This window comes from Elgaria multicarinata, chromosome 1 (assembly GCF_023053635.1).
Source record: "Elgaria multicarinata webbii isolate HBS135686 ecotype San Diego chromosome 1, rElgMul1.1.pri, whole genome shotgun sequence".
In the NCBI taxonomy this organism is placed as follows: Eukaryota; Metazoa; Chordata; class Lepidosauria; order Squamata; family Anguidae; genus Elgaria; species Elgaria multicarinata.
The window spans coordinates 88497543-88521501 of NC_086171.1; the positions used below are offsets into that span (position 1 = coordinate 88497543).

Consider the following 23959-nt stretch of genomic DNA (forward strand, 5'->3'; position numbering starts at 1 on the left):
GGATGATGTAATGGCCAGTGGGAGGAGGCAAAGAGTCCCTTAACACACACACAGAGTTCTCCCTGTCTTTGGACACTAGAAGAAAATGCAAAGCTGCTGAGAATCCCTTTTGCGGAAGAATTCTACAAAGAAAGATTTAAGACAGAATAACCTTTCCAGTAAGTTTTTAACTTCCTCCTTTCCCTCACTGATAGATAGCTTGTGTTATTTGGACAACATTAAAAGCAACATTTGTATTCACTTCTATTTGCCCTGCCCCTTTCCCCTCCCCTCCTTTTCTTGTCTCTCCTACTGTTGGCATTTAGATTGTAAGGTCCTTAGGGCAGAGACCCACCTTTTAAAAATAACACCCTGTAAAGCATCGTGTATACTGACGATGTTATATATAAGTAAAATAATAATAATAATAATGATAATGATAATGATAATGATAATAAATGTTCTTTATTTAACCAAGCTTTAGGCGGGGGCGGAGAGGGGGTTGAAACATTAAAGTATATCACTGGGTACTGTAAAACTAACAACCCAATCCTAACTTATTTACTTGAAAGTAAGCCCTATTGAATTCCGTGTATGTTACCTTCATGTACATAGCACAGGACTGGATTGGGGTAAAAGTTTGTGCTCTATATATACACATGAGGGCTACTGTTCTGGAACATTTTTTTCTGGAATACATTACAATTGTAGAGATTCTTAATTATTTGGGAGTAAAAGAATGCTGTTTAAATTTCTGTGAGAGAAAATCACCAAGAACGTTTCTGTCAAGATTTTATGATAAATATTATTTTAATGCATTATTTCATACTTACCTAAGTAGCTCCGGGCAATGTATTCCCCCTCTCCCCATTTTATCCTTAATTTATGAAGAAGTTAAGGTTGAGCAATAGTGACTTGCCCAAAGTCACCCACTGAACTTCATGACTGAGCAGGGTTTTGAATGTTGGTCTAAGTCCAATAGTGTAGCCATTATTTCATACTGGCTATTATGGTATGTGTGGTATATGCATGTATTCATACTCATATGCAAATGAGTATGAATAGTACACATTTCTCCCCCAGAAGGAATTAGCAGTTTGCTGAGGCCATCACTCTCAGCAAACTGTGCTGAGGGAGATGACCTACTAATGCCGAAGATTTGTCATATGCGTGTGCTGTTAGTATGAGGGCAAGTGAGAATCATGGCTGAAGAAGTCAACTAGAAATGGGATGGACTTATAAAATGAGTATGAAGGAAGATAGGCATTCAGCAAAACCCATTAGATTTCTTCCTTTGCAAAGTACAACCACAGCCATTCCCAGTTTAACCAAAAAGAGTTTCCAGACAAATTTATACAAATCTAAGCAATTGTACTACCCAGTTCTCCATACCATTTACACCCAGTAGCTAGAAGTTCAAATATTTTCCTCTTTTGTGTCGTCCTTTGACTTAGATTCCTCCCTCCCAAACAAACAGGAAAGACAGGATTCTTCTAGATAAGAATAAACAGTCCATCTTATATTCTCTCTATGTAAGAGTTCTGCAAAATGCCTTTACACAATAAATAGCATTTAAGGTAAGGGGAATGGCACAACCCATTTAGCTTGAAATCAAGTAAAGCATTTTGCTCTAAGACTGTCTAAAGACACAGCAATGTGCAGGATAAATTGTTGTTAACATCTGGTGCATAACACACACACCAGAAACCATGGTGGAAGACCTCAGTATTGTTTCCTCATCTTACAAATATTCACTTTTAGAATTCACCAGAACTCTTACAGAGTTATCCCAAAGTCACACTACAGCAACAACTACTAATGTTAGCAGAATCCCAGCATCATGAAGCTGGGATTCTGTGCGTTCCTAGCAGAAAATTTGAAAGGAGGACATTATGGCTTGCATCTTGTGGAACAGACAACACTAATTAAATGAATTGTCCTCCGCTGAATCCTTCCCACACTCACACCCTCCAAATCTGCTACGGAACATTGGGGGAAGGAGAAGGAAAACTCCAATCATGTGAGCAGAAGCCTGCTCATGTAACTAATTTTAAACCACAGAGAAAATACTAATAGGCACTCCTACAGCATCCATAGCAATAACACGGACACCCAGACATCATGACATGGTGCATATTAGCTATGCATGGAAGGAACCAATCTGTGCATGGCACTGGTAGAACACCTCCAAGACAAGATTCTGTACCCAGCAGCAACATAGAACCTAGCAGACACCAACAAAGCACAGCACCCTTTAATGGAATGATTCCTGAGGATTGACATGGGTGGACACAGACTGCTGAATCTGTTAAAATATTTAGCATTCCCTGTGTCACAAATACTATGAGCCTGATTGACATCCCTTCCTCTGGGTAAGTTTCCATAATTCGTTGTATCCAGTAACTGAACCTGATTTAGTTTGACTGATGTGTAGTAGTGATATGATCAACACATTGGAAGAAAGATTATACATACAGTTTACCAATTCCAATATACAAATGGTGGTGGTAATTGTAACTATTAACATTTACCACCTAAATAAGAGCTGGTGTAACGTACTGGCTAATATTTGATCTGTGAGCTGGGAAACGTTGGATTCAAATCTTCGGCCTGCAAGGCCAGTAGCCACGAATGCTGGGATTTGTAGCCCAAAACATTGTGTGGAAGGCTAACTTAACACCTTGCCAATGTGGTGTCAAAGTGAAAGCCCAGAAATCTGCCCACTCCTCACTAATAATTTAGCACAAGAATGTGCCATCAGAGTCATTGATTCGCTTATCAGAGCTTTGAGATCACAACTCCTTTTGGAACTGTTACTTTCCACAAAACTCCTAATCAGGTGAGGGTTCTGTCTCGTCATTTCCAGCATTTTACAGTCCCCCTGATGAACTTCTTTGAATGTGAAATGTTGCAGACTGAAGCAAGTCCCAATGTTACTACAGCCTAACTAATCATGTAAAACCGTGGGGGTGTCTATACAATGTGGCGTTGGTAGGTGGTTCCCTCAAAACCCTGTAGTAACACTGTTGTGAGGCAAAAATGAGAAAGCTAGATGTCAGGAGGGAAGGAGGGCCAATTGCAGCGCCAGCAGCCATTTTGTCAAGCCCACCCCCTGCCCTGTGTTCCCGCGCTTACCTAGAGCTACGCCACCCCTCCAAACTGAAGCCATCAGACACAAAAACAAGATGGCGACCTTGGAGCAAATCAAATGGTCATGGTAAATCGACACTTTGAAAACGCACAGATTTGGGGTGGGCCCCCCAGTGTGGCTGTGAGTTGGCTGCTGCATCATATAAACAACTCACCGCTGCTGTGCAGGCCACTGTGGGGTTAGTAGGGCGTATAGACATCCCACATGAGGAGAGCAATTACCAAAACTGATGAATGTGCCCTTGAATACCCCCTAGAAGAGATCCAACCCAGACTAGAGGCTAGTGCAGCAGGGAAGGAGATTTGTATAAGGGCTTGTATATTGAAGAAAGTATAGCTCTTGATAATGATTCAACAGTTGCTTGTTTGAAGAGCTCTCAAACCAAAAGTCTTGAATGCTGCCGCTGCTGCTTTCAATAACAAACAGGGGTATTCATCTAAATCGTCGAGGTGTAATTTTAACTTATACTGTTAGCACAACTAATCCTTTCATAGGAGCTCAGCTTGTGTCAGTGCAGTCAAAGGCATAATTGTGCAAAACGGAGTGTACAGATACAGCTGCGTTTCATGCTCCGTGCTGCCCTCATTCAGTGGATAGATATGTCGGAAGCCACTTTGCAGTGAGGACAGTGAAGGTACCAGCATTTGGCAAATATGTGAAGAAGGGAAAGGTGTTACGATGTTGACACTCATACAGGAAGAATGAAGGGAGTGGCTGGCCTTAAGCTGGTGCTAAAAAGCAGTGGTTTATCTTAGGAAGAATGCCCAATGCGTTTTGACCATAGGCTTTCCTCAGGGCACTAAACTAAATGACATATACTTAAAAATGGACATTTAAATGAACATAAAGTGTTAACATCAATTGTAAATACCTGACTTTCAAGAAGTAAGTATAAATGATATAATATCGCTGAAATGTCTCAAAATATTTACTGAGCCTCAGGTTCACACAACATGGCGACCACTGAGTGGAAGTTGCATATTCAAGATGATGATGACGATGATGATGATTTACATTTTTATACCGCCCAATAGCCGAAGCTCCCTGGCACCACAGATGGCACCACAGCCCCACCATGGGTTAAATAACAGCCCAATCTCTAAGTCAAATGTATTTAACTGGAAGAATAATGTATTTAACTGAGAAAGAATCATGTTCAGAAAAGGAAGCAAGGAAGGAAGAATGTAGAGAGCGGAAGAAAAATCTTATGCTGGATCACACCTTTTTGCTGTCTTCACTCTCTCATAATGATTCTTTACTCCATAATAACTGACACTTGTCAAGAAAAGCATTGAATAAACCACAACACCACCACAGTTCTTTATATTGACTACTCTTTGGAAGTCACAAGACTTGCATGTTACCACAAGATGTAGCAATGGCCATCAACTGGACAGCTTTAAAAGAAGATTATACAAATTCATGGAAGATAAGGTTGTCAATAGCTGCTAGTCATGATGTCTCTCCTTTGGATTACTGCAATGCGTTATACGTGGGGCTGCCTTTGAAAACGGTCTGGAAACTTCAGCTGGTACAAAACAGGGCAGCCCGTTTACTAACAGGGACTGGCCAGACCACATTACGCCAGTCCTTTTACAACTTCATTGGCTGCCAGTCCAGGTCCGGGCCCGATTCAAAGTGCTGGTACTGACATTCAAAGTCCTAAACGGTTTGGGGCCAGGTTATTTGTACCATATGTACCTGCCTAGACCTTAAGATCATCTACAGGGGCCCTTTGTGAGCCCCTGCCAAAGGAAGTGAGGCAGATGGCTGCTAGGAGGAGGGCTTTCTCCGCTGTTGCACCCCGGCTGTGGAATGAGCTCCCCAGAGAGGTCCGCTTGGCGCCTACACTGTACTCCTTTCGTCACTAGTTGAAGACCTTTTTATTCTCTCAGTATTTTAACACTTAATTTTAACTTAAATTTAAATTTGACTATTCTAACTCTGTATTTTAATCTTATATCAATTTCTGCTGCGTGGTTTTAACCTGGTTGTGCTTTTTATACTGTATTTTGTATTTGTGTTTTTTAGACTGTTGGTTGTTTTATTATGGTTTTAATTTTTGTGAACCGCCCAGAGAGCTTCAGCTATTGGGCAGTATAAAAATGTAATAAATAAAATAAATATTACCTCCAGTATTAGACGCAGTCATACCTCCGAATATCAGTTGCCAGGGCACATGAACAGGAGGAGGATGTTGCTCTCATGTCATAGAATCATAGAATAGCAGAGTTGGAAGGGGCCTGCAAGGCCATCGAGTCCAACCCCCTGCTCAATGCAGGAATCCACCCTAAAGCATCCCTGACAGATGGTTGTCCAGCTGCCTCTTGAAGGCCTCTAGTGTGGGAGAGCCCACAACCTCCCTAGGTAACTGATTCCATTGTCGTACTACTCTAACAGTCAGGGAGTTTTTCCTGATGTCCAGCTGGAATCTGGCTTCCTTTAACTTGAACCCATTATTCCATGTCCTGCACTCTGGGAGGATTGAGAAGAGATCCTGGCCCTCCTCTGTGTGACAACCTTTTAAGTATTTGAAGAGTGCTATCATGTTAGACTTCATAGAATCATAGAATCATAGAATAGCAGAGTTGGAAGGGGCCTACAAGACCATCGAGTCCAACCTCCTGCTCAATGCAGGAATCCACCCTACAGCATCCCTGACAGATGGTTGTCCAGCTGCCTCTTGAATGCCTCTAGTGTGGGAGAGCCCACTACTTCCCTAGGTAACTGGTTCCATTGTCGTACTGCTCTAACAGTCAGGATGTCCTGCTTGTGAGCTTTCCAATAGGTGTCTGGCCACTGTGGGAACAGAATGCTAGACTAGATATGCCTTTGGCCTGATCCAGCTCAGCTCAGCTCTTCTTATGTTGTTTTGCTTCCAATGGGTGCCTTTTAAACAGGGCCAGTGCCAGACTTTTTTGCACCCTAGGCAAGGTGAGCTACTTTCACATACACCCACACCCACCACCAAAAAAATGCCAACTTTGATTTTTAAGAACGTATGTTGCCTGGAAAAAATAAGAAGCACAAAACTTGAAACTGCTAAATTTATTTTAAAGTGCAAGAAATACATCATGCCAATTATAGAAAACAAATTGGAAAGGAACGTCTATGGGTCTAAAATGCATTGTTTAATAGGAATATCACCTCCAAATCATCCCCCACAACTCACACACGCGCACGCACACTCAGCATCACTCACTCCAAACAAACACGCGTGAACACATGAATTCACTCAAAGACCCCATGCACCCCATTCACCCATACATTCTCTCTCTCTCTCTCTTCTGGGCGCGTTCCGGAAGTCCGAACGTGGAGTCGCCCCCACCCCAGCGGCCCTGGGTTTGTTTCGGCTGGGCGGGCGCGGGGCGCCTTCTCGCCCACCCAGGCCCAGCTGATCCTCGGGCCGGCTCACAGCCAATGCATGTGAGTGTTGCGCTGCGCCCGGTGCCCCTCTTAGCTTGGCACTCTAGGCGGCCGCCTGAGTGGCCTCTATGGTAGCACCGGCCCTGCTTTTAAAGACGGGGTAGAGAGGGCAGACAATCTCCCTCTAACCTGCATTTAATAATGTAAACCAAGTAATGTGAATCAAGGAGCAAAATGGTGACGTCCTTGGTATATTGACAGAAATCCAAGGCAGACAATTTACATTTTTTAAAAAAAGGCACTTCTGAAGTGTGTTTAATAAATACCAAGCCTAAATCAGACATGAGCAGCAGTGGATTCCCTATGAAAATGAATTACTTCACACAATGTATCAGTCTAATATGTCTTTGCTTGGTCTTTCAGATCACTCTCTATTGCTGCCAGTGAACAAGACTGAAGCTGGAATCTGTTAATGATCCTTTTAACCTTGGCACTGCCAAGTGGGCATCTGGTGCTGTCCAGTTTCCACGTATTACATGCCAGCTAAGGGGATAGTCATCAACAAAACCAGGTGTGCCCATGCATGCAGCTTGTGAGCTGGGTCCTGCCAAAGACTGCTGGAAACTTGAGCCCCCCTGTACAGGAATGTGGGTGCTACCAGCTGCTTAACAGACAATGGTTCGGCGAGGGATAGTGACATGGCTCCCTCGGGTGGTAGTTCTGCTGGTGGTCCTCTGCTGTATTGTATCTGTGCTCTACATGTTGGCCTGCACTCCGAGAGGTGAGAATCAGCAGCTTGCCTTCCCCAGAGTGAACATCCCAACGGGAAATGAGGAGTATGAGGCAATCCTACAGGAAAGGGAAGAGCATCACTGGGACCACATCAACAGTCTGAAAAAACAGATTGCTGAGCTGAAGGATGAGCTCCAGGAGAGGAGTGAGCAGCTGAAGAGCATGCAGGTCCGCAGTACTGACTCGCTGGGGGTAGAAATGGACACAGGGAACCTGGAGAAATCCCAGAAGGCCCTCTTGCAGTTTCTGCATTCCCAGATCGACAAAGCAGAGATACATACTGGCGTGAAGCTGCCGACCGAGTATGCCGCAGTGCCCTTTGAGAGCTTCACCCTGCAGAAAGTGTACCAGCTGGAGATGGGTCTTACCCGTCACCCTGAGGAGAAGCCAGTGCGCAAGGACAAGAGGGATGAGTTGGCAGAGGTGATTGAATTGGGCTTGGAGACTTTAAACAGTCCAAACAGCAAAGGCAGTACAAACCATCGGACATATTCCTTCTCTGACTTCATAGAAGGTGTGTATTCTTGGAAGTCACTTATGAATGAATGAGGCAGGTGTTGGTGAATGTGTCACATGTCGAGACAAGGTGACGGAATTCTTTTCTAGCCTCAGAGCACCATTAGCCAAGCACGGTCAGGCCCATCAGTGTTGGCTTCCCCGTGCCCCTTTGGTAAGCTCAGTTGAAGGAGTTTGGAGTTTTGGGGTAGCAAGGGCATTGTTCATAGGATTGCGCCCTTATTTTTATTTATTGCATTTTTATACCGCCCAATAGCTGAAGATTGAGTTCGGACCCTAACACACACACCCATAGCCAGACACAACATGCCAACCCCCAAGTGGAGGTTGCATCTCAGCCTCACTGCTGGTGTTTTGGCTGGGGGTAAACACATTGGAACTCTTCCCATGATACAACAGCCCACTGTGTGGGCTGTCGTAACATGTGAACCGTTCCAAAGTGTTTTCCCCCAGCCAAAACAATCCCTGTCATAGATATTACTGTATTTCTTCGATTCTAAGATGCCATCGATTGTAAGACGCACACTAATTTCAGTACCACCAACAGAAAACAGTGCTTTGATTCTAATAAATAATAAATGCACCCGCGATTCTAAGACGCACCCCATTTTTAGAGATATTTATATGGGGAAAAAAGTGTGTCTTAGAATCGAAGAAATACAGTAATTGCTAACCAAGAAATGATGTTGGCATGTTGTTGTCCTTAGTCAGCTTTTCCTGTAAATGAATTGCTTAGTTATGTGAATCAGCCAAAATAGAAACACCTGTTAGGATTGAACCAATAATTGTCTGAAAAACAGGACCTTGTGCCTCTTTTAACATCATATGTTCCCAGTTTTCCAATATCTTGTACTAAGCCTGTACTCTTTCCCCTTTTAAAAAGGGGAAAGGCCTGCTTCCAAAATTGCAAAGAAAATTAGCCTTGCAACAAGCACTACTAGGTACTCTCCATATACTTAAAAAATCAATAGGTACCCCCTTCAGGAATGTCCTACTAATTGTTAAGGTAATTATCACTGTCTGTACTTTTTGCATTTCAGTTCCCTCTGTTTACATCTCCCTCACCTGCCACCCCCAGCATGTATATATAAATCTGCCAGTTTGAAATTAAAACTTCATACATCTGATGAAGTATCCACAAAAGCTTATATCAAAAGAAGTATCCAGGAGGGAATCTACACGTCGTACTGAAGGTGCTTGCGTGTGCCTCCAGTGCGTCCTCAAAACGACTGTGTAGATGGAGAAAGAAGAGATGGAGGAAGAGGCGGTGGAGGCGGCGGCTGGGGAACTGGCCGCGTCCTTGCTGCCGCCGCCGCCGCCGCCTCCCCGCCGGCCTCCTGCTGCCGGGGTAAGAGCCACCCGGGTCGGAGAGCTCAGCTTCCGCTTCCGCCGAGCTCTCCGACCTGGGTGGCTCTTACCCCGGCAGCAGGAGGCTGGCGGGGAGGCGGCGGCAGCGGCAAGGACACGGCCGGTTCCCCAGCCGCCTCCTCCACCGCCTCTTCCTCCATCTCTTCTTTCTCCATCTACACCATCGTTTTGAGGACCCACTGGAGGCGCACGCAAGCGCCTTCAGTACGATGTGTAGATTCCCTCTTAGTCTTTAAGGTGCCACAAGACTCTTTGTTGTTCCTGGTAATTGTTAGTTTTCCTTCATTTTCCTAATAGGCATTCAGCGGACAGAAAGAGATAAAGGCACCCTGTATGAGTTGACATTCAAAGGAGACAAAGGACACGAATTCAAGCGAATTGTGCTATTTAGGCCATTTGGCCCCATCTTGAAAGTTAAGAATGAAAATCTCAGTATGGCCCAGACCCTTATTAATGTCATTGTCCCTCTAGCAAAAAGGGCCAGCAAGTTTCATCAATTTATGCAAAACTTCAGGTTGGTATCATTACACACTCCCCTGAGCGGTGAAAAATGTATGACTTTTGAGGAGCAAGGACTGGAGACAAATATTACAAATATTTGTAATATTTGCTCTGCTTTGAAATGTACAAGCAGAGCATAGAGGCAACAACTTATGTTATCTGTTTATTTTAATTATTTATGTTTTTATTGTTATTTTTGAGGCTTTAGCACAGTAGGAGAGCACATGAAGGGCCTGCAAATAGTCTAGCTTTAAGCCCTAGCACCTCCAGATTCATCTGGAAAAGTCTGAAATCCTGGAGAGCTGCATGAGATACATGGGCACAAAAATGCCAGAGCACTTTTTTCACCCCTGTTACCAACTTATCCAGATGGATAGGTTGCTAGATGCCAGGGTGGATAAAAATCAATGATTTTTTTAAAAAAACAAACAAAAAAACCAGTTTTTTTATTTAAATATGATTTTTTTTATTTAAATATGATTTTTTTAATTTAAATTGCATTTTTTTAATTTAAATCGGATTTTTTTTAATAAAATGCTTTTTGAGGAAAAATCTATCTAAAGATAGTTTTCTATTTAAGATACATTATACTCCAAAGGTTGTTCATCATGAAATAAGGATTAATTTTTAATTACGTAGCATGAAGCTGTTTAAATTTTTGGTTAAATGAATTCCATTAATCCAATGGTTCTCAACCTTCCTAATGCCGCGACCCTTTAATACAGTTCCTCATGTTGTGGTGACCCCCAACCATAAAATTATTTTTGTTCTTCTCTACACGATTCATTGTCATGGGATGGTTTGCTAATGAAAATAATACATAACAATAGCTTTAATAATACAAAAGATGATACATGACATAGTTCAGTCAATACAGTTTCCTAAGACCATCGGAAATATGTGTTTTCCAATGGTCTTAGGCGACCCCTGTGAAAGGGTCGTTCGACCCCCAAAGGGGTCCCGACCCACAGGTTGAGAACCGCTGCATTAATCCATTCACAATGTCATGCTCTTCCAGAGGTTTCTGTAAGATTATTTTCCTCCTTCCAATAAAGTACAGCAGAAAAGTTGTCCAAATAGGAATGATTAACCTATTAAACTGGAGATAGTTCACCTCGCAATAATTTCATAATTATCTATGATGTGTTTCTAATAGTATAACCAAATCTGTATTTTTATATATAACTGTAAAACTAATCTGAAAAGTTGCTATTCTAAAAATGAAACGTTCATCTGGTTGTAAATATTAAGATTATACCAGCAAGAATGAATATTTGGTAACTCTGAATTATGTAAAATACAGTGAGGAAGAGTGAACTTGTTTGGGGGGGAAGTCACATGATTAAATCGTGTCTTTCTGAGTAGTGATTTAAATCGTGATTTAAATCAAATCCAGCCTGCTGGATGCGTTTCGCAATATATACAAAAATTCAAAAGACAATATTGTAAATGCAACCCGATCCATTGTGAAAAATTTAAGGCAGGGGTGCTGGACTTCTTTCAGTCCAAGGGCCAAATGCAGAGAAGCTCTTGGGTGGAGGTGGAGCAAAAGGCAAAAGACGGCTGACCAAAGGCAAAAGGGGTGGGGCGGAAAATATTTTTCTTTACAGTTCTCTCTGCCAGTTACCAAGCCTGAGGAGTTTGAAAGTTTCTTCTCCATTTCAACCTTTTAAAATGGAGAAGAAACTTTCCACTTTTGGTTGGTGGAAAGGGTTTGGGTAGGGGGCTGGGGGAAGGGGAGAATCCGGGGAATTCTGGAGGGCTGGGTGGGGAACCCACGTGGGCTGGATTTGGCCCCCGGGCCTGAGGTTATATACTTCTTTTTGAAAAAGGAAATGGTCATGACCAGTGTAACGGATGTCAGGGTCCACCTAACACCCCTGCCAGGTAGGCTCTTGGACCAAACTAAAACTAACGCTTAAGGTCTTGGTCGGTAAAAAGCCTCTTAAAAAGGGAAACGGGGAAGGGAGATGAGGAAAAGCTCTAACACTTAGCCCTTACCCCAATAATACGTCCCACACCCAGCCGCAATGGCGGCTGGCCTTCTCCAAGATAACCACACACGTTAAAACATAAAAAACCTTTCTAACTCCGAGCAACCCCCTCCTGGTTGCTTCGGACCTGATCTTCCCGCTTGACATACGCACGCGTCTCCAAGGAAGATGGAGGGTCTTCTTCATGGGGCTTTTTATCTCTTCTTTGGCCCCCAACCATCTGTCAGAGATGCTTTAGCGTGGATTCCTGCATTGAGCAGGGGGTTGGACTCGATGGCCTTGTAGGCCCCTTCCAACTCTGCTATTCTATGATTCTATGATTCTCCACCACCCTGATAGTCTCCAGGTGCTAGTGGGAGTCAGCCTGGCTCAAGGAAGGGATGACCTTGGCTGGCAACCAGCAACTCTCGCCCTCCCCACCCGAGCCTGGCACAGCAGATTTGAAACACAATAGAGCATACATAGAAGGCAAATTTCACAATCACATAGCAACAGCTTAGAGGCGCAAGTTTGCACCCCTGTCCTTCATAACCAGTTGACTAACAGACCTTGCTTCAGAAGCCAGAATAGGACAGATTATCATAAAGAGAGTCAATGTAGACGGGATGCAGCAGGCAGGCCGGGGAGAGCCTTCGGCAGTCTGCAATAGTGGGGGAGCAGGAGTTCAGGTGCAGTGATTTTTGGTGTGAGAATGTAGGGATTGCAATTATGGAAAAGCATTCTTAGTTTCATTTGTGAAAACTTGGGGGAAGGGAGCTTATCTGTTTACATCTGTTCCAGGGAAGTGGGCATACAACAGGATGGACGAATTCACCTCACTGTAGTTTATTTTGGGAAGGAACAAATGAGTGAGGTAAAAGGAATCCTTGAAAACACATCCAAGTGAGTACAACCTATGATTTTATGCCATTCATCCTTCAGAAAACTAAAGAAAAACAAGTGTTGGGCTACCTTTCCCTATTCTCATGATCAGTAAAGTTTTTTTTTAAAAAAAAATTGGTGAGGGCTCAAACTGCTCTTGAAGCCATGCAGGCTTAAAATCCTGAATCAAAATACCAGTTTTGTAAGAACTGGGTGGGGCTATTCAGTGAACCGCTCTGCAGTCTGCTCATGCTCAGAGGCATTCCTCAAGCAGCATCACATATTACCCAAGTAATAGGTTGTGGTCCTGGGTACTGTCAGCCCTCTATCAGGAAGTGCTATAAGTGAAGAGAGATTGCACTCCACATAATTTATTGTTGTTGTTATGATTGCATCAACATCCTAAGAAACTTCTGTGAAAATTTGTGCTGCAAGAGTGAAAGGACTTAAAGATGGGATATTTTTTCCTAATGCTAATTATCGTGTGTGTGTGTGCATTGAAGTGTTTCCCACCAATATTACAAGTTTAATATTACACTTAAACTTCCCCTTCCTGCACCCATCATTTAATTTTGTTAATGTGAATGCTAATTGTATAAGATCTGTCAAATATTCCCAAATTTCCAAAAGTACATTGTACTCTGTGATTTATCATCATTGCCTATCGCCAGCAAAATCTAGCTCCATTCATTTGGCTTTCAGGAATCAAGTATATTCAAGTAGGATCCAAATTCTTCAAACCCCATGTGAGCCTTTCCCCCCACTGATGCTTGGATTTTTCTGTTTTAATAGGATAATATAATTTCTCAGCTTCCATATTATAAAACTATTAAAGTGTTAGCTGATTTAACCTGATTTGTGGCTGATATCTTCAATGCCTCTGTTTAATTTGTATAGTTATATTATATGGGTTTTATAATTGTATGTACACTGCCCTAGGATTGCCTTTGGTGATGAAAGAGCGGTATAGAAAATGTTAAAATAAATAGTCACTAGTAGTTAGGTAATTTTAGACTCTGGTCTTAAAGTTTTTATACTCCCCTCTCTTTATAAACTAAAGTGATTAGAGAAGCTAACATTTTGATGGTAATGGGCATTGGGCTAGATCCAAACTTAGTAATACTTGAACTAGATCCATCAGGAACATGTAAGCTATGACTAACTTAAGTCCATTGATTTCAATATGGGCATCATCAGACAAGCGTTGTATCGCACACTCATTACTGCCCACTCATGGTTTTTTGCCACCCTTTTGACAACGCCGTCCACCTCTCACACGACTCCTGACCCTTCTGGTCTTTTTTCTGTGACAAAATAGACCCTGGTAAATCTGACTTATATTTTTTAAAGTGAAACTTGCCATTTCCTGCTGTGGTAAGCCAGCCCTAGTGCATTTGGCGCCCTCCTTCTCATTTTGCTGAGTGGGCCCCTTGGCCCCTGCCCCAAAGTCCGACTGTAATGATACAAATGGATGCATAGAACTTGGCAAACGTATATTACAGACAATCCCTTGGTCTAGGCAGCTGACTATTAAGGGGAACTGCCTGGAGAGATTTCACCATGACCATCTTTTTTTAAATTAAGCCAAATATTTCCTATGGCAAAGAGCTTTTGAATGACATCTTATTGGTATATTTTAGCCTACAACTCCTATCAGCCTTAGTCAGAATAATCAGTTGTGAAGAATCATGGGGGTTGTAGGCCCAATTATCTGAAAGGACACAGACAAGTTGCCTATCCCTGCTTTAAAGTTACTTTATCAGATGGATAATGATGCATCTGACAAAATAGATACTAGTCAGGGAAAGGAAACCCATTCGTCTTTGAGAGAGCAGCCCTGTGATCCCTGGGCAAGCATCTCAGGGACCATAGCATTGTTTGGATTCCCCTTTCTGTGGTCAGAAACAGCGCCTTGACCTCAGAAGGGGTGAGTTGGAAATCCGGACCTCTTCCCTCGCTGCCCTTGAAGGTCGAGAAAATGACTGAGGAGGAAAGGGGATGTTTCCATGGCTCGGGAGAGAGGAGATCAGAGGCATTCCTGAGCCTCCTCCTCCCTTCCCCTCCAAAGCGGCCTCGCTCGACAGGCTGAAAAGCCAGTCTAGTGAAACCTGCAGGGTGGGAAAAGGAGGAGGTGAAGACCGCCTCTGCTGCTTTGGAGGATCGGATGCCTCTGAGTTCAGGGTTTTGCTTATAGTAAGTGATATTGTCTGGTTCAACTGATCACTTTTCTTTGTTTTTTAAAGGCAAAGCTGGTGAGAGCCAAATAAAACGGAAGTGTCATTCTTCCTTACAGATCAGCCAACTTCAGGAATTACACCTTCATCCAGCTGAATGAAGAGTTCTCAAGAGGGAAAGGCCTGGATGTGGGTGCCCGATATTGGAAAGGAAGCAATGTTGTTCTGTTTTTCTGTGATGTGGATATATACTTCACAGCAGAATTTCTCAATACGTGTAGACTGAACACACAGCCAGGTAAAGCTATTCCTACATTTAGAACTTGGTATGTTTCAGTGACAAATGAGTGGAGCAAGCCCATGGTCGCAGCTACAGAAGTGGCGGTTAATGTTGGTGTAATGTCAGCAAAGTTTCTAATGCCAGCAATGATCCCATGCTCTCTCAGCAATAAAGCTGAAAATGAAAGCATATAACTCAATGATAGAAGATAGCAGCTTCAACAGCCACTTTGACTTGAGTGTGCCACCCCTCTGCCACCTCCAGTGTGCCTGAAGGAAGAGGAGAAAGCCAAATGGCGCAACGCCCGCACGCCGTGCGTTTCTGCTCTAGCAGCAGCACTGGTCTAAGATTGCAGCTCTGGAAGGAAGGAAGGAGAAGAAGACGGCGCTTGCTGATCAAGGGGAATGAAATTGGTTTTCCCTGGGCAAGACTTTTTGTGCAGTGTACGTTGCCCTTATGCCCAGGTTACAGTTGATTTTCTAGCTGAAACCTTTTCCGCCACTCCATGCCCCCCGTCTTGACGGCGGCGCTTTGGCGCTGCAAGGCACCTGGCTCTCGCAGTTGTGTTCCTTCCTGGCATCTGCATGGGAATGAACGCAAATGTGAACCTTGCGGCACTGAGGGGGAAAGGAACAAGGGGGCAGGAACGAGGCAGCTAGGAGGACAAGGAGAGGGATATGGAGTGCCTGAACCACCTCTCCTTGCTCTGACCCCCGTCTGGCTCCCCGTTCCTGCTGTCCCCTTTTTTATTTTTATTATTTGTATCTGCGCAACTGCAGAGAAAGAGGAGCAATAGCAGCTGGTGACGATGGTAGCGAGAAGGCAGACTCGCTGAGGGAGGGAACCCACTGAGGGTGTGTTGGCCAAGGGCCTTCAAACACTTGGAGCCAGTGTGGCCTCAGGGCTTCTAGAAATATGTCCCCAAGCAGGAGAAGCAGGAGGCATCTTGTCTCTAGTACACAGGCTAGTGTATGTGTGCACATGAACACTGAGGCTCCACACACAGCCTGCGATTTCACGCATTGATGATGTTCATTTTGAGTTGTAAGACAGTCCTGATTTTTAAGTTTATCTTTAGATAAAAGAACAAACTCCCTCTTCGATTTTAAATTCATGCGGGAAACAAATACAGCGGGTGGAGTACAGACTTGGTGCTGGTGCTGGTGGTAGCAGCTGGAGACGCTCAAGCAGTGTTCCTTACTACTGCAATTGTGGTTTTACAAGCATGTGAACCATAATAATCATGAGTCAGCAAACCTCTCCTGAAGAAAATGCTAGGTTCTCTTGTAGATGACAAAGAAACTCCTTATTCAGGAGACAAAGTAGGGACTTTTCTAATGAAACGCGCATTGCTCATAGCTAATGCAATTATACTGCTTTTATGAGAAGAACCTACCATTTTCTCCAGCCTCTTTTGAGGTTCTCCTCCATTTCTATGGTTTTATTTGAAAGTGATGCTGCCCTCCCTGCTTTCTTCCTACGTTACGGCATCCCTATCTCCAGCTGTGAAATGGTTTAGTGATCCAATAGCACTAACATTACTGCCATTGAATGTTGGATCTAGGAATTTTAGTGTCACTCCACTGTAGTGTCACTCCAGGGTACTGTGGGAAATTAGAATGGAGGTTTGCAGACCCAGCTGCCCAACATGGAGGACCTGGGGCAGGGGTAAGTGGAGATAGTCCTGCTAGGAGCCCTTAGGATGGCAGGTGCTGACACGGGACATGCTAACTATCCTGTGTGTGTGTTAAGATGGAAGTTGTACACTCCCCAGCTACTTAGTTCTTACTCTAATATATTAAAAGTACTCTCCAGAAAAAGATAAATCCCTTCTATTGCCATTGCACCTGCTAAAGTTCACCACTCAGATAGTTGTTAAAAATGTTCAGGAGTAGAAAACAAAATACATGCAAACTTAGTACAAAATAACCTCATTTTTCCAACTCATTATTGTTTCTAGGGAAAAGGGTATTTTATCCAGTTCTTTTCAGCCAATATAACCCAGGCCTAATTTATGGACATCATGGTTCTATCCCACCCCTAGAACATCAACTGGTAAGTAAATGGCTTTATGTGATGTTTTAAAACTGAATTTTAAAGGCATATATATTCAACCAAATTCACAACCTAGAAGCTTTAACTGGTGGAAAAAGCATCTGCTCGGGGCCTTGCTAGGACCAGGTGATCAGTACACTGATATTGTACCCGTTGCTCTGGTTAGTGCATTTTTGGACACAATTCAAAGTGCTGCTTTTAGACTTTAAGCTATACGTGATTTGGGCCCATGTTATTTGAAGGACTGGCTGTGCTTATATGAATGTGCCTATGCTTAACGTCAGTGTCAGACATGTTATTATGAGACCAACCAACTTGAACGCATAATTCCTTTGTTGGAAGGAGATACCTTTAAACACTGGGCGAAGATGGAACAGATAAGGTGTGAGGGAACTTTAATCAGTATCTGGCCATGCTGGAAACACAGTTTTTGATTAGTAGAGTGGGTACAAAATCCATTCACATTGACTACATTGGAAGTGTGGAAATCGAGGATGGAAATATTAACTCCAGGGCTTTCACCACTAATTCCAAAGGCTCACCACCCAGCTTTTCAAATTAGGTTAATGGTAGTGGAAATGGCTAAGTGGAAATCCAAAAGATTTTACCTCCTTAGGGATTTCTTAAACAATGGACAATTGATCAATCAGGAACAATTGATAGAAAAATTAGGCCAGGAGTGGGTACAGTGGTTAAAAATCGCACAAGTTTGTGCCTTTCTCTCTCAGCCAGTAATACAAACTTGTCGCTACTAGGAATTTGACGGCATTTGAACGGGAAGTGGCGAGATATATAGCAGTTAACACAAGGCTTGACTTCTAATTTATATAAGTGGATAATAGCTCAGGAAGTTGGCATAAAAGATTCACATTATCAACTTTTGAAGGAGTGTTATGTAGACAACTTGCAAGTGGATAAATATACAGATATTTGGTCTGCTTTTCTTGAAACCTTTGTATGATTCACTCCATTTTTAAATTTTTTTTATGGGTCATACGATGGAAATGATGATAATTCTATATACACAATGTATGGGTGTTCCCCCCCCCCCCGTTTTTTGCAATGTATTTTCTGTTTTGTTTGTTGATATTCACAACTTTGATTTTTTTTAAAAAAAAAGATTCACTCTGGATGGTATGGGAAATGGATCTTGGAATTCATATAGAGGAAAAAATGGAATGCATTGTGGGAAAGGTGTCCATTTAAAACAATATCAATTAAAAATAAGGAATTAATGTTAAAATTGACACTCAGCTGGTATCTCACACCTAGGAAATTATCAGTGATGAGCCCGGGGACATCCCCATTGTGTTGGAGGGGGTGCTTGGGCACAGGAACATATATACATATAAGGTGGTTCTGCCCTAAGGTAAATGAGTTTTGGATATCTGTGTTTCAAGAGATCAGTTCAATAACTGGACAGTGGGTTCACCAATCTCCTCACCTAGCCTTGCTAAATTTATATATAGGATTAGACATCAATCTGATAAGTAAGGAATTAGTAAGTCATCTCTTGTTAGCGGCAAGATAGTTGATAGCCAAGCATTGGAAAGGTGGTAAAGGGCTCTAAGTCGGAAACTGGTATCAGAGAGTATGGCAGATCACTCTTTTAGAAAAAAAATGACTCAAAAATTAAGGATAGTGTGAGGACAATCAAATGAAGACAAATTTGAAGGGGTATGGAGGGGAATGCATTGATTTTGTAAGTAAAGCTGAACATGGGAGAATGCCTCCGTGGACATATATAGAGTTATGGAGAACATAAGTTTAAGGAAATGAGGTCTCGTCCCTAACAAGGGTGAAAGGAAACATGGGCTGTAAAAGGGTGACCTAGGGTTTAAGAGGGAGGAGCAAGGGAACAAAGTATTTTAAGTACGTTAATGACTAGTAATATTAAATCTGGGTGAGAATTTAAATTGGAATTGAATGTAAATGTATGACTTATTATTTGATTTATGTAACCAGAACTAAAGAACAATAATAAATTCTTGGGGGGAAAAAGAAGTAAGTTCCAATATGTTTAACTGCCGATTGGGAGGGCACCAGGTTGGGGAAGGCTGGTTTAGAGGCAGAATGGCTGGCAGCGATAGGGTTAAACGCCCCTTACCAAGGTTTCTTCCTCGCTTCCTAATTGCAGCCTTCCCCTTTTTTTCATTCAAACTTTTTAAAAATGCAGACTGTTGGGGAAAGGTTTTACATTGTATATTGTAATTTATAATGCGTTTTGTGGTTTTAATAGTTGTGAACCGCCTAGAGAGCTTCATTGTAAGAGTTGGTTTGTGCCAACTTTTAAGATGTATCACAAGATCCTTTGCTTGTTTAATCAGAAGTAAGTCCCAATATATTCAGTTGCCAATTGGGCTTTCTCCCAAGTAAGTGTGCATAGGACTGCAGCCTTAGCTGCCTTCCCAAGGCCTCTGTAAATTTAGTCTCAAAGCCAGGTATTTGAATGAAATAGTTAATTACTCAGATGTACACACCACCCAACTGACGAATGCCATCAGAGCCATTAACATTAGTTGAAGACTTGGAAGACCATCATTTCTCACATGGTAAATGTATAATTTGTAGATGTGTGAGAGCATCATCATAAAAACTCATCTTAGTCCTATGTACATCTTTTCTCTGAGACATTCTTTGTTCTGTCACTTCTTTACTGGTGATTGTTTCATTACCTAGTCAAATTTTATTGGGTTGTGCGGGGTGGGTGGGTGGGTAAGCAAAATATCTTGGGCCGGCCCTGGTTATACGCCAACACAACTGGTGGTCACCAGATATGGGAAGGTTGTACTAGAGCATGCAAAGTAACCCTTAGGACAAAGGACAAAAAGCAGCAAGGATGCAATAAGGGAGTGTTAGCTGCGTGACAACAGTCGCACATGAATAAATTGTCTTTATACATATTTACAGAGATAAATGTATCATTGTTTTTTCCAGGTGATAAAAAAGGAGACAGGGTTTTGGAGAGACTTTGGGTTTGGAATGACTTGTCAGTACCGCTCTGATTATATCAATATTGGTAAGAAATTATGTTTTATTACATTTGCCTAAGTTCCGTCCTACTTTGCCAGATTTCTTCTTTCTTTCTTTCTGCTCGGGTATTTTTGGACAATACCAAAAGACCTGTACTTGTATGTATATAAATATTTTAGGTGTTAGATACCATATAAAAACAAATTTATAAAAGAAAAATCCTTTAAATGTAAACATAGGGTTTCTGACAGACCATCTTTTCAGACTCTTCCATTTTGTACCATATTCTCAATTTTGCTGATAACTGCTTCTTTCCATATCTGAAAATTACCCATAAATTATTGTCATGCATCTCTTTGTTATAAAATAGTGCAATCATTGGTGACAAGCCTGGAGATAAATTCCCCTTAATGTCTGAACATATTATCAAATTGGATTTTAATCTTGCTCTAGCCTCTTTTTTATAATACCAAATCATATTTCCTAATGAAATATTTATTTCCTGTTGCTCAGATGAGTTAACATGGGTGCATGAGCATTTTTAATATGAGGTAATGCCATATTCTGTAAAGTATATTAGCTGCTATACATGTTTTTTCCCTGACCATAAAAAGTCAAGGAATAACCTTTGAAGGATGCCAGAAGTTTCTTCTCCTGAGTCAGGGTCCTATGAACTGGCATCTCTACCATCAACACAACTGATTTCTCACAACTGCAGCCCTGAAAAACCTTGTCGTGTCTGCAGCTTTTCCCCACCAGCTCCTGCCTCGTCACACTGTTTACGATAACTGTACTTCATCTTTCTTTTCTTTTTTAGGTGGATTCGACATTGACATTAAAGGGTGGGGAGGAGAAGACGTACATCTGTACCGTAAATACCTTCACAGCAACCTCATTGTGGTGAGGACACCTGTCCGGGGACTTTTCCACCTTTGGCACGAAAAGCATTGCTTAGACGAACTGACCCCAGAGCAGTACAAGATGTGTATTCAGTCCAAAGCCATGAATGAAGCTTCTCATGGGCAGCTAGGAATGCTGGTCTTCAGACGGGAGATTGAGTCTCATCGGCGCAAACAGAAAACAAGCAATAAAAAGACTTGAAGCCAAGAAGTGTCTTACTCAAAGATAAAAATGAAGAACCTCCCAGTCGAACATAGAAAGTTGTTTTTAAAAAGACTCTAGGGAGATGAAATGTCACAAGAAATTCCTGTCCTTGCTATTAGTTGCAGGGCTCTTGAAAACTCCCTTTTCTCTAATTTGTCTGTGGGCCATACCATTGGTTGATGCCATTAAGGCATAGAGAACAGCTATTTGTTTTTGCCATTTGTTTGATATTTAAAATACAACAAGATAGTTTTATAACTTTCATAGAATCATAGAGTTGGAAGCGGACTTGCAGATCACCTAGTCCAACCCACAAAATCTGCTTACCTGCAATTTACAACTGTTGGTTTTAGTCCTACCCTCAGGAGCAACAGAAAAAAAATGTCTACTCCATCTTCTGCCCAACACTCTTAGATATTTGAAGGCCTTGTTTCCCCTTGACCTTCTCTTCTCCAAGCGAAACGGACCCAGCTCTTTCAGCCATTCGTTGTAGGAAGTGGTTTCCCCAGACCCCTCACCACCCTAGTCACTATTCTCTAGACACATTCCAGTTTGTCAATGTCTTTAAAATGTGCTGCCCAGCCCCTGGACAACAACTTTGGCCCAACACAGAATGCAGTGGAAATTGTTACTTACCATGAACTATCATATGACCAGAGTGTACAAAGCTTTACATTTTATCTGTTGGATAGCCACGTGCTCATGAGCACGTGGCTTATGAGTAAAATCATAGGAATGCTTTTGGAGAGGAGGCCAGAGAGCTATTCAAATTAGATTACTGATGATGGCGCTGATCCAGTTCTAGCTATACTCTGCTGTGTGTAACTAGTAACTCTGAATAGGACTGCACATCCACATTTGGGTCACATTCACCCATCCAAACCAATGGGGGATTCGATTATAACCACATGGCATGTGATCCATATCAGCTGAACATAACAGATCTCTTGCTAGATTGAGGCATATCTCTTTAAGCCCCTCAAAGAAGGTAAAGAACTACTTTCTGTGAGCCATATTTAGATAACTCTGGTGACGTTTCAAAATTCCACAGGATCCATATGAAATCACATATGCCAGTTTAAGCTAGATAGACAGAGTAGGACACAAACAGGGTTGACTTTATATAGAGAAGGAGCAGAAGACAAGGATTTCTGGCAGCTAAAATGCTAATTTCTCAAAAACAATAACAGGTAAAAACATAGAACCATATCTCTGCCCAACAACACTATCAGTTATAATCACCCAAACCAAAAAGCAAATTTGCTGGAACTTCTGTGGATTAAGTAAATAATAAATGTTCACTTGTTCTTAGGAGCTATATCAAATATCATTTGTGTTTGTCCTCAACAATGTACTTTTACTTTTGTGTCACTTTGTGCTTACTTAAATTAAATATAAAGATTTGCTGAGAAGTAGCACAATGTAACTTAGTGGCTAGAAATTTTGCAAATGGATTTTTACCTTTCCATCAAGTGAACCTAGGTGTGCCTTTGATCCACCACTTATTCTGAAAACTGTAAGTTAAGGAGAGATGAATTTAGCAGAAATAGAATATTCTCTGGAAAGGACCTGGAAGTTGACAAAACCTTTTCATCCTACAGAACAAGAAATGCACACAAAACTGCATTTATAGAGAAATCCCAAAATGTCCAATTGTTCATATCTGAAATATTTAATGTGCAATTCAAATATAGCATCTTTTTCTTTTTCACTACTCAATGGTTTGCAGAGTTATTTTTTTCCTCCAATCCTTAACCATTGCTTCATATAGTGCTTAACCATGGAATTACACTTTACTAGGAAAACACAGGATTCCCAACCTCATGTTTTCCTCATAAGGCTAATTTAGGAGTAGTAGGGCTGCTACATAGGAGAACTGACAGGCAGGTGGAGGGTGCTTAACCCTTCACCTTCTCATCAGTTCTCTGCAATGACCACTACCTAAAATTCCAGCCCCAGGTCCAGAAATACCCCCAAAGCTACCAACACGATCCTTTTAGGCCATGAATGGGCAACTTGTAGGTCCAGATGTTTGTGCCTATAACTCGTTCAACCCTAGCCTTCATAGCCAGTGTTGAGAGATCATGAGTTTGCATTAACATGGTTTTTAAAGCATGAAAAACTGCGCTTGCTACGGAGAAGGGCATACTTCATGTGCCAAGATCGTCTTGGGGGCACAGTAGAACTTAAGTAAAAGCCCCATGTAGATACCCTCCAGGGCTTTTCCTGCAGCACATGTGTTCCTGGCATGGCCGTGTGAGGGAAGAAAATCCCTAATTCTTATCTACTACTGTGGCTGAATGGTTAGGAAACTATACTGTGGTATTTGAATCACAGGAGAAGGCATTCCCAATTGTCTGCCTCTAACTTTGCTGCTTTTTTTTTTGCTGGGCACACAAAAGGTGAGTGGGGCTGTGGCTCAGGGATAGAGCACCTGCCTTGTATGCAGAAGGTCTCAGGTTCATTTCCTGGGCTTCTCCAGGTAGGGCTGGAAAAAACCCTGGAGAGCTGCTGCCTGTCAGTGTTGACAATGCTGGGTTAGATGGACCAAGAGTCTGACGCAGTATAAGGCAGCTTCCTATGTTTCCTCTTCCCCCTGTGAAGGATTGACCTCGCTTCTTCTGCTTCCTGTCCCCATACCCAACGAGCACGAGGCCCATTGAGTCTGCTGTCCTGATGGTGCTTCTTCTCCTGCACACAGCAGGAGAGCAGCAATTCCAAGTTTTAAAAAACATTGGCATTTATGAGGGATTTGTTTTTGTTGCGCGAGGAAGGCCAGAAGGGGCAGAAGGTATGTGTTAGATGGAGCTTTGTGTGTTTGGCTGGTATGTGGGCATTGTCACCA

At 42.3% G+C, this 23959-nt stretch overlaps 2 protein-coding genes across 2 annotated transcripts in view; one reads left to right on the top strand and one right to left on the bottom strand.

The window, feature by feature from the left end:
• Window positions 1-23959, bottom strand: part of USO1 (USO1 vesicle transport factor) — a 306934-nt gene that overhangs the window by 171051 nt on the left and 111924 nt on the right. The window lies entirely within an intron of this gene.
• Window positions 93-22452, top strand: CSGALNACT1 (chondroitin sulfate N-acetylgalactosaminyltransferase 1). Its single transcript, XM_063131688.1, has 8 exons — window positions 93-158; window positions 6920-7802; window positions 9470-9686; window positions 12448-12549; window positions 14822-15000; window positions 16943-17037; window positions 19975-20056; window positions 20828-22452. The coding sequence occupies exons 2-8, from the start codon at window positions 7172-7174 to the stop codon at window positions 21109-21111; spliced, it is 1590 nt and encodes a 529-aa protein (XP_062987758.1). The 5' UTR covers window positions 93-158; window positions 6920-7171; the 3' UTR covers window positions 21112-22452.

What these genes read in the sequence shown, in the direction of transcription:
- CSGALNACT1 (XM_063131688.1), top strand. Translation starts at nt 7,172, where the DNA reads ATGGTTCGGCGAGGGATAGTGACATGGCTCCCTCGGGTGGTAGTTCTG. An exon ending in CTTCTCTGACTTCATAGAAG is followed by an intron (nt 7,803 to 9,469) that starts GTGTGTATTCTT and finishes TTTTCCTAATAG; the next exon opens with GCATTCAGCGGACAGAAAGA. An exon ending in TAGACTGAACACACAGCCAG is followed by an intron (nt 15,001 to 16,942) that starts GTAAAGCTATTC and finishes TATTGTTTCTAG; the next exon opens with GGAAAAGGGTATTTTATCCA.